The sequence below is a fragment of the Sciurus vulgaris genome, assembly GCF_902686455.1.
Source record: "Sciurus vulgaris genome assembly, chromosome: 11".
Classification (NCBI taxonomy): Eukaryota; Metazoa; Chordata; class Mammalia; order Rodentia; family Sciuridae; genus Sciurus; species Sciurus vulgaris.
The window spans coordinates 103,280,184-103,291,036 of record NC_136472.1 but is presented as its reverse complement, the minus strand read 5'-3'; the positions used below and the strand labels follow the sequence as shown (position 1 = coordinate 103,291,036).

General features: G+C 38.4%; 1 protein-coding gene across 2 annotated transcripts in view; it reads left to right on the top strand.

The window, feature by feature from the left end:
• The first annotated feature begins 409 nt into the window (after nucleotides 1-409).
• Nucleotides 410-10,853, top strand: part of ALKBH8 (alkB homolog 8, tRNA methyltransferase) — a 53,823-nt gene continuing 43,379 nt past the window's right edge. Inside the window, exons 1-3 of one of the 2 annotated variants that reach the window (XM_079101614.1) lie at nucleotides 410-432; nucleotides 6,388-6,523; nucleotides 9,912-10,149. In XM_079101614.1, the coding sequence (XP_078957740.1) occupies nucleotides 419-432; nucleotides 6,388-6,523; nucleotides 9,912-10,149 (388 nt within the window). In that variant the 5' untranslated portion in view covers nucleotides 410-418. Of the gene's footprint in view, nucleotides 433-483; nucleotides 540-6,387; nucleotides 6,524-9,911; nucleotides 10,150-10,853 lie in introns of those variants that run through there. The other variant, XM_079101615.1, reaches the window with a different exon arrangement.

Here is a 10,853-nt window from a genome sequence, read left to right as displayed (position 1 = left end):
TTCAATGACTCTGCAGTACTCACCATTCCCCTGGGGCGTACATGCATTGTCACCTCTTTCCCTCCCGCCCATGTGATGCCGTCTTTCAGACCCCAAGATCCTCTCACACCTCTAATAAGATTCAGGACTAAAGATACACAAAGAGCCCAAACTGAGGGAGACTATTTTTGATGGAGTCGAAGGACACGACCTGTGTGACCTTGTCCATCCGAGAAGAGACTGATAAAAATGATCTGCATGCCCAACCATTAGTATTCAACCGGCAAAGACAAACGAGCCGTCACTGTTACAGCGGCTTGCAAACAAAGACTTTTGGCAGAGAAAGGGTCAATCTGGGACTTCGGGGGCGAAAGGGGTTGTGGGAGCGGCGCTCGTCGCCCCACTGGCTCATGGGAAATGTAGTGCCGTCGTCTCCAACATGGCCGCGCCCAGGTACGGTGGTGTGCGAAGGCCTGTCACGGCTCGCTGGGGCTGGGTGGAAAGGCTGGCGAGGGAGCCAGGGACAGAGTGGCGAGAACCTGGCCTGAGCAGAGGCGGAGGTGTGTGGCACCTCTTGCTGGCGGGCTGGAAGGGCTGCACGTCCCCACTTCCTCTTGTTGGACTTTTTCATTCCGTCAGCTCGCTGACCTGGCGCTGAAAGCTCAAAAGCGGGATGATCTAGGCGGCGCTCCCGTGTAGTCTGTGGGCAGTAGTGTTTGTGTGCCTTGGGTGATTCAGTTAATGTTTAAGGTGTACGTGTTTGTGTTTGGTACGATTGCTTACGTGGTGCCTGTGTCAGTCTGTCTTTGGGGTCGATGACAGGCAATTGTCACCGAGGGCATGTTAGTATGAGCTTCTAGGACTTTTCTGACCAGTGTCAACCCAGTGAAGCAGAGACCTTTGGTGGCCTGATTCTCCACTCAGCTGTCTTCCTCTGCCCGTATTTAGCAACCCCTGTGCCCCTTGAGTGTGGTGGTGTCACCCTGTGGTTTTGATCTATTTCCTTGAACATTTATTGCCAGACGCATGCCAGGCACTCCAGTCTGTTCCCTTAAGTAGATGATAACCTTCTGAGAGCCCAACACACGAACAGGTAATTACAATACAATGTGAGGACTCCAGAGATAGAGGTACACACTATGCTAATGAAAACGTTGAAGGCCACCAAAATCAGAATTCTGGGGAAGGAGAGGTTTAGGAACTAAGATGATAATTTCTATTTAGTTTTATTTTAAAAAAAGTTTAATGAGTGGCTGCTGGGTATTAGATCTTATTTAGGTGATGAGTGCTACGTGATGAATAATAACAGACAAAATCCCTGCCTCACAGAGTGGACATTCCATTAAATTGTAGGAGAAAGAATAAACACATTAATGAATAAACTAATATTTAGAAAGTACTTGAGTACTGTAAGGGTACTTTTGAGTATTCAAAAAGTTAAAAAGTGATGATATAATAAGTGATAGGATGAATTTTTCCTGATTGTTTAAAACCTTTATTTTCTTTTCAAGTAGGTAATATAATTTGAATAGCCACTAAATTCAAGTCATGAAAGGAAAATTCTCATTCCTGTATTCATCTTCCCATTATTCCTTCCTGGAGGCAACCCGTATCACCAATTTCTTGTGTGTTCTAAAAATTTATATGTATACTCTGTATACCTGTATTATCCTTTAAAATCAGACCTCATTTTATAGGAATTTAGGTTCTTTCCACTCCTTGTTATTAATGCAGGATAATTTACACACAAGCACAGGAACATTTGTTTGCCTACTACTTTGTTCATAATAAACTCTCTTGTTCAAGAAGGGCACGGACATAGATGCTACAATTGCCCCTTAGGACATTATCTGGTAGGGTAGACTGAGGGTTAAACTAGCTAGGAATCAAGTTGCAAAGCATGCATATTCTCCAGACTCTTTTGTCCTACTGAGAATATGCTCAGGCTGGGGGAGGCTCAACTGGGCCCAGCATAGCTAGTATCCTAGTAAATAGTGACTTTACTTCCATAATATGGCAAGGAGCATCGAAGAATCTGTGCAATAGTGGAAACTCCCAGGCTAGGGAAGTTACCTCTATGCTTCAACAGCTGGCATCCTACTTTGTTGAACTGACAGACTTCCTCCTGGGCCATTGCATTGCTATGCCACAATAATAGGAGCAGGGACCCAGCTTCAAAAGCTATCTGGATTTGTCTTTCGTTACATACAAAAATACAGCATGACTGAGGGAGGGAGAAAAGAAAGAGGATAACCAAAATGTGGTACGAGGCTCCATCTGCTGGTGCTGGACTCTTAGTGGCAGACTTAAAAAGATGTATTCAGCATCTTTTCTTTTTCATTTTTTCCACTTTACATTCTTAGCCCATGTGAAACATTAAGAAAAAAATTGTAGTATACTTATTCTTTGTTTTTCATGACATACTGCAAAGTTGCTGTTACAAAGAGAACTTAGAATGGAATGACTGTAAAACAGTCTTTTGAAGGCTCTCAACTCTTCTGTGTTTTATTAAACCATTCTGTTCTGGCTCTTTAGAAAATTAACAGTAATATAATAACAAATAAATTTAATCATCCTAAAAAAGGTGTGAGAGGCACTATTATTATCCTTATCCATATTTACAGAAACTGAAGTGCAGATATATGTAACTAACTCAGTCAGGATCATGCAGCTAGTATGTGGTGGAGCTGAGAATTAACCTGAAATTTGGACTCCTGAACACTGCACCAAAGAAAGCTCTGGGGTAACAACTAGGGAAAATGTAACTTAATTCCTCAAGGAACTTAAAGTCTAGTGGGAGAGGACAGATATTAGTACAAATACTTTGTGCAAGTTAGAGATATCCAATTAGTTATTCCCTTCCTCTCTAATGATTACTCCTCAAGTTGTCTAACATTAATCTTCTTAGGAGCTACTTAATATTGTCACCTGCTAGGCAGACATTGAAACTGTATTTCTCACCAGTACCTTAAACATATCACATCCTAAATCTGACTCATTATTTTCCTCCCCAAATGGCCCTTCCCGACCTTCCTCTTGACTTCCTAGTTTTGAAATGACATCACTAGTCTCTCAATCATTTTAGTCTCTAGCCTATTAGTATGTGATCTTTGATTCCTTTCTTCCTCACATCTGAGTAACAATCAAGGTATACTGATTCTACCTGAAAAAATTTTCACCCTTCCTCTTTCCTGTGTCCTGTTTCTTTCTGTACCAGGCCAGCACTTCTACTTGCCAAGCTGGATTATTACAATCTTCTTATCTCTCATCTCCCTACTATGCTGTCTAACCAGCCTGCCTTCCTGGCCTTTCCTCCTATTGCACGTGCCCTGTGTACTAGGAAGCTGGACAGCTGATATTTCAATGGACTTGGCATTTTTTCTTCTATACTTAAAGACTAATAATGAGAGTTTTAACTGTTAATGAGACATTTGAAATAGAATTTTACTTATCCCCCTAATTTTGAAGGGTGCAGAGTGGAACTAGAGGATCAGCAAACTATCTCTGCTTAAAAAACATTATACTTAACATTACACTGTGTTTGCCAGACATACCCTTTTCTGTTTTAGCTTCTGTTTATTACCACCTCACTAAATATCTTCTTTTTCATATGACTTTAGAATGTTCGTATCCTTCAGTACTGAGAATGAAACCCCTTCTGGTTTGAAGTTTTCCCAACTTTTCCAGTTACCATTGATGTTTTGCTTTTGGTATCTAATTCATATCATACTTAATCACTGTACCATTAGTACTTAGTTATAAAGATGCATCATATGCTTTCATTGTTTAGTGTTTGTCTTGCCTAACTTGTAAACTTTTTGAAAGTACGTGCTATGTATTATAATTATATGCTGCAGGGTGAGACCATAATAGAAATATGTGTATTCACACATTTAACATTTATTCCTTCAACAAATATTTACAGGGCACCTACTGTATGTTGGTATTCCCGCTCTCTTGGGGTTTATATCACAATGGGGGAGTTAGGCTAACAGGTAAATCAAATTGTGTTAAATTCTGTGATCAAAATAAAATTGGCAACTGTGATAAAGAATGGTGTAGGGTGCTGATTTGGAATGATTATAAAATCCTCTTTGGGAGTGCTTGGTGTAAGAAAAATGTGGCTCTGTTTGGGTCCCAAGGCAGCTCAGACCCTTGAATCCAGGGGAGCAAGCACTCTGGAGAGCTCTATTTGAGTTGTGGCCCCAATGAATGCACCCAGAAAACCACTCCAAACGCGGGAACTCACACAAGAGATTTTATTAGGCAGATAACCAGTATCTGCTCTTAGGACTGGGAGAGAGAGAAAGAAAATGGCAGGGGAGCTTCTCTTAAGTAGTGGAATTTCAGGACTAACCATCAGACCAATTGCTAATGAGGAAGTACCTGGGTTAATGATTGGACCAATGGCTGCCGATGATGTTCCCAGACTGACGGTCTGGATTGCAAAATGGTGTGTATGTTGGGGGCAGGAGGAGGTGAATAATGGCGGCAGCAAAATGGTAGGTCTAATGCCAGTACTTGGTAACTCCAAAATTTGATGATTGACATATTTCAACAAAGTAAAAATAGTTTTATGGGGTTCTTATTTATTTTTTTGGGGGGGTGGATTACTGGGGATTGAACTCAGGGGCACTGAGCCACATCCCCAGCCCTATTTTGTATTTTTTTATTTAGAGATAAGGTCTCACTGAGTTGCTTAGCACCTTGTCCTTGTCATTGCTGAGGTTGGCTTTGAACTCTATCCTCCTGCCTCAGCCTCCTGAGCTGCTGGGATTACAGGTGTGCACCACTGTGCCCAGCTGGGGTTCTCATTTCTGTTATTTAAAAATTATAGCTGTAAAATATATAAGATGTAGTTTTTAAAACAACAAACAAACACCTATATTGGTATATTTGATGATTGACGTATTTCAACAAAGTGAAAACAGTTTTATGGGGTTCTTATTTCTGTTATTTAAAAATTATAGTTATAAAATATATAAGATGTACAGTTTTTAAAAAAAGTAACTTTTACCTGTTGTCTGGCTTAGGAAATACCTTTGATGCTTCCATGTGACACTCTCATCAGTTTTCTTTCCCCTCCTCACAGAAATAACCTCTCTCCTGAATTTCAGGTTTATTATTTTATTGCTTTTCTTTTAGCTTTATCATATGTATATTTCTAAATAATAATGACTTGCTTTTGGATTTTGAACTTTATTATAAGTAGAATCATATTATATGTTCTTCTATGGATTTTTTGCACTGTTCCTTCCTCTACTACTCTCCTCCACTTCCTCCTCCCTGTCTTACATTATGATAGTGAAATTTATCTATGGTAGTATTATATAGTATTTTATAGTAATGGCATTCATCACCTATGGGTAGAACTGTCGCTGGCTCTTTGCGGTTCCAAAATCCATGGATATTTGTCACCGCCTGCAGCAACAACTTGCACGGGTCTTATGGGTGGTGAAGTGGAAACTGAGGCACTTCTATCTTTCTCTTTAGTGCACTGCTTTCTTGCTTGTTTATAGAGGAGAGAGGAAATGAGGTTTACTTGCTTTGAGAGGAGAGAGAGAGAGACTTTGCTTAAGAGAGATTTTGAAAGAAGGACAGGCTTTTCTTAGAGCTTAGAAGAAGAGAGACCTGCCACGCCTTAAAGTCCTGCATCCTGTGAACTAAGGGTACGTCTACCTAAGGTGCCCTAGTGATGCCTCTCAGTTCTCCATTCTGCGATCTGCGATCTGCCTTCCGCTGCTGCCTGCTAGCTGCCGCCACGCGTTTCCTAGCTGCTTTCGTGTTTGAGTCTTCTTCTACTACTTTTCTGCTAATGGCTGCTGTGCATGTTTTTCCCTCTGGCTGCTTCTAATGGCTGCTGTGTCTCTGTCTCGCTCCGCCTACGCTTATATCACCTCCAGGAGGCGCTTATATCACCTCCAGGAGGCGGAGAGCAGGCCCATGCCTCTTAGGCAAAGATTAGGCAAGACGCTCCGAGCAGGCAATTAGTGCTGGAGAACACATGCGCATACATTGTGTGCGTGGATGAGAAAATCACCTGAGTGTGCTTATGTCAATTAACCTCCTCGCTGCCAATGTGATCAGGCGCCATCCCAGAGCCGCCAACACGGCACAGCCCCCAACATAGAACTGTGTGCTTAGTGGACTAAAGCATTGGAACATTTTTTAGAATCCTCAGAAATATTATTAGATGTTCCTACTCCTACTTTGCTACCTTCTTAGATATTCCTTTATTTCCAATGTCTCTTTATTCTCATTTCTTTGGGTTGGTGAAAGGCAAATGAAGGATTTTTAAAAAACTATCATATAAACATTTTTATAGATTATAGAACATGAATAACATTATTATAATTGTTCCTTTAGGGGGCTCTTAAGGTTGACATTTTTTACTACTTTTTTTTGTAGTGTTTCTATGGATACTAATCATCAAAGTAATTTCAAACTCAGTAAAACTGAGAAGAAATTCTTAAGGAAGCAGATGAAAGCCAAGCATACTTTGCTGAGACATGAAGGCATTGAGGCAGTATCCTATGCCACTCAGGTGATCTAAAATATTATTTGAATGTACATGTATTAATATGTAAATGTGTTTTATTTCTATTTGTTGATTGCTCAAGGCTGTAACTGTTCAGTCATGTGTTACCTCCACATTAAATATATATATATATTTTAACCTGACTTTATATTTTGGGCCAAAGCCTAGCCTATAGTTTGAAGGTTTATTGATTGTATTCTTTGAACTAGAGGAAGTTGTGTGTTTATATTAATAAAAATGCACAGGTCTTTCCAGTTGATAAAAAAAACATGTTATTATATTTAATTCCCTAAAAGTCCTTATGAAATAGCTGAGAAAACTAAAGTTTTGAGAGATTTTGATTTGTCCATTGATATAAAGTAGTAAATGGTTGATCTAGCAAGCCAGATCTTCTATATCCTAATATAATCCTTCTTCTGTTCCCAACCTCACCTGTGTTATAAAGTATTTTGATAATATACTATAAAACTTTTTTCATTTACTGGACCTTATTTACAAAACCTTTTCATTATCTGCTGGCAGTAATTAAAGAAGATGATACATATGAGGGACTGTGACATTTCTTGGACTATGAATTAGAAGGACTCAGTTTTACTCTTCATTTCTCCATTTATGTAGACATGAACAGTGCCTTTGACTTTGACTTTCTTTGTTATAAGCAGGACATAGTATTGCATACCTTTTACTCCATCGGATTGTTTGGTTCTAAAGAGAATAATATGTATGTGATATTATTTATTGACATGAATATAAGAAAATCTTAGGTATTCTTTTTGGTTCATGAAGTAATAGAATAAGAGTGAGGAGGAAGCTTAGATATCATTTAACTGAGGGCCAAAGACATACATTGAGGTGGAGCTGGGATTGAAACTTAGGGGTCTTAGCTGTCAGATCAGTACTCTTCCCTCATGCTTAATTGTGCCATCTTCTGGGTTGCATTATGGCTTAGGAATAAGCAGTCTAGTGAGAGCCATTTGAATTTAACAGTTAAAAGGTTCATACTTGGAGTTAAATATTAATGATTCTTCTGGGAGGAGAGCTTCAGTTGATCACCAAGGGCCAATGATATCATCAGTCATGACTATGTAATAAAGCTTCCATAAAAACCCCAAAAGGACAGAGTTCAGAGGAATTTCTGGATCATAGAACATGTAGAGGTTCCTGGAGGGTGGTGTAGCAGAGAGGGCATGGATGCTCTTTTCCCTTTCTACAACCTTATCTTTTCCATCTCTCTGTTCATCTCTATGCTTTGTGGTATTCTTTATAGTAAGTGGGTGAGTGTAAGTAGAGTGTTTGCATGAGCTCTGGGGGCTTCTCTAGTAAATTAATTGAACCTAAGGAGTGAGTCCTGAGAACTCTGATTTATAACCATTCTGTCAAAAATGTAGGTGACAACCTACTCCTTGCTGTGGGCACCTGAACTTGGGGGTAGTCTTGTGGGACTGAACTCTCCACCTGTGGGATCTAACAGTGTCAGAATTAAACCAAATTAAAGGGCACTTAGCAAGTATCTACTGGAGAATCTGCTGCAGAATATATTGGTTGCTGCTGGGGAGAAATCCCCACAGTTTTTGATGGCAAGAAATCACAGGGAAATATTCTCTGTTGGGTTGTATCACAGGTATGGGAATAAGAAACAAACAAACAAACCAACCAACCAACCCCCCCCCCCCCGAAAAAAAAAAAAAAAAAACAAACCCAAATTCCCCCAACCCCTGTCTCTCAGACTTAGGGATATGTAAATGTTTTTGTGGGTATATGTGACTACATGTAACCAAATTATTTCAGTATTTTAGTTAAAAGACCTCATTGACTTAAGTTCTAGGGAAAGCTATCTGAAACTAAATTTTATGCCCTATAATGTAGTATTGTAGTACCGGGTTTGTTTATTATGTGTATGTGTATACTTGTATGCACATAAAGTATTATATGACTATCATGGCTGATTAGTTTCACTTTTCTTATTTTTTAATTTTTTTTTGCGGTGCTGGGGATTGAACCCAGCGCCTTGTGCTTGCAAGGCAAGCACTCTACCAACTGAGCTACATCCCCAGCCCTCACTTTTCTTATTAAACAATTAATGATAATTCTTTTATATCCTTTTAAAGCAAGGTTATAGATAACTCTCATTTTGTATAAGAAAACTAATATCTAATCTTAAACTTGGTATAAATTAGGGGACAGCAAACAACTATCCTTAGAGCAAATCAGGCTTATAAGCAAAGAATGGATTTTACATTTTATAGACTTGTTAAAAAATAAAACGAGGACTGTGTTTACAGAAACTTATGTGACTTGCAAACCCTTAACATATTTATTACCTGAGTCTCTTTAGAACTATACCAACACCTAGTATAAAATGGTAAAATTGATGAGAGGGGATGATCCATGGTTTACTTTTGTTATACTGTAACATGTTTAGGAGTCAAAGGTCATAAATTGAAATCTTAATATTGTCTAGAATGTTTTTAAGTATGGAGACTAAGGACACAAGGCCATTAACATTAGAAGGAAGCTAGGGGGTAGTCTTGTGGTACTGAACTCTGAATCTGTGGGATCTGACAATGTCAGAACTGATCCAAATTAAAGGACACTTAGCTAGTGTCCAAAACCTCTTGAATAAAACTTAGTATAGGACTACAGATGACGAGAAGTAAGCATAAAACTTACAGAGGAAACAGTTTTAACTGAAAGTTGACTAAATTATTTAGACTGAATTAATTTCCTTAGGGAAATGTTCATATTTTATGGTCGATAAAACCGATAATTGATTTTTCTTTGAGCTAATACCTTTAATTTTAGTTTTTAGTAACCATTTTATAATGATTGTATTCAAAGTATGGATCTGGAAAACTAATAGAAATAGGTTTGAAAACCAGTTCACCCAGTTACCGCTTTAACCTAATTGTTCTGATCTTCAGTTTCTTCCTCTAAAAGGCAATTACTCAAATAAATGTACTTCTTGTAAAGATTATGTTAATCAGTATTAGGTAGATAAAAGAATAGGCCATTCATTTTCTGGCAAAAAGCAAGTATTATATAGCTGCTTGTTTCTTTCCATTCTTTGTTTTTTCTTCCTTTTCATTATGCTGGATTTATATTTTTGGAGAATAAAAATTTATTTTTAAATTTGCATTTATAGTTATTAAGAAATGAATATTCTACTGAAATAGAATATTTAAAAATAATTGTTATTTACAACATAGGAATACTTTTTATTCTTCACATATTTAGAAAATTATTTACATACTTTGAATGAAATTAACAAATTAATCACCACAAAAACCTTTTTAATTATATCTTTGTCAAAATATTATTTTACACTAGCTTTATTTAAAAAAAATAACAGGTTGATATCAATTGCTCATGTTTCTTTCTTTCTTTTTTTTTTAAGAGCCTGGTTGTTGCCAATGGTGGTTTGGGTAATAGTGTGAGTAGGGAGCAACTGCTTCCAGTTTTAGAGAAATGTGGAGTTGTGGAAGCTCTCTTAATGCCACCTAACAAGCCCTACTCGTTTGTAAGATACACAACTACAGAAGAATCCAGAAAAGCCTATATTACCCTCAATGGAAAAGAAATAGTGGATGATTTAGGACAAAAGATTATTCTGTACTTGAATTTTGTGGAAAAAGGTATTATCATGTAGTTATTTTTTAAACAATGGTTCTTGCTTTTGTGAGTTTTCTTTTCAGAGGCATAAGTTGGATGGGGGTTCAGTTCCTGTGAAACAAAAGGACATTGGTAAAGCAGCCCTCTATCACATATTCTTGTGTTTTTTTTTTTTTTTGGTACTGGGGATTGAACTCAGGGGCACATCCACAGCCCTATTTTGTATTTTATTAAGAGACAGGGTCTCACTGAGTTACTTATCCCTTACTTTTGCTGAAGCTGACTTTGAACTTGAGATCCTCCTGCCTCAACCCCCTGAGCTGCTGGGATTACCGGTATGTGCCACCTCACCCAGCTATCACATATTCTTTAAGCACCTATTTGTGCCAGACTTGAGGCTAGTAGTTAAAGGTACAGTGGTGAATAATACATAGTCTGACATTCAGGATGTCTCACCAACCAATAATTAACTAATTCATTCATTCATTCATTTGTTCATTGTAGTACTGGGTAATGAACCCAAGGCCTAGCATGTGCTAGCCAAGTACTCTACCCTTGATCTATATCCCCAGCCCTTATTGTTTTATTTTGAGACACAGTCTTATTAAGTCACCCAAGCTGACCTGGAACTTGTAATCCTTCTGCCTCAACCTCCCAAGTAGCTGGGATTACAGGTGTATGTCACCACAGCCAGCAAGCAATACATTTATTGTGCCTGTTACTTAAT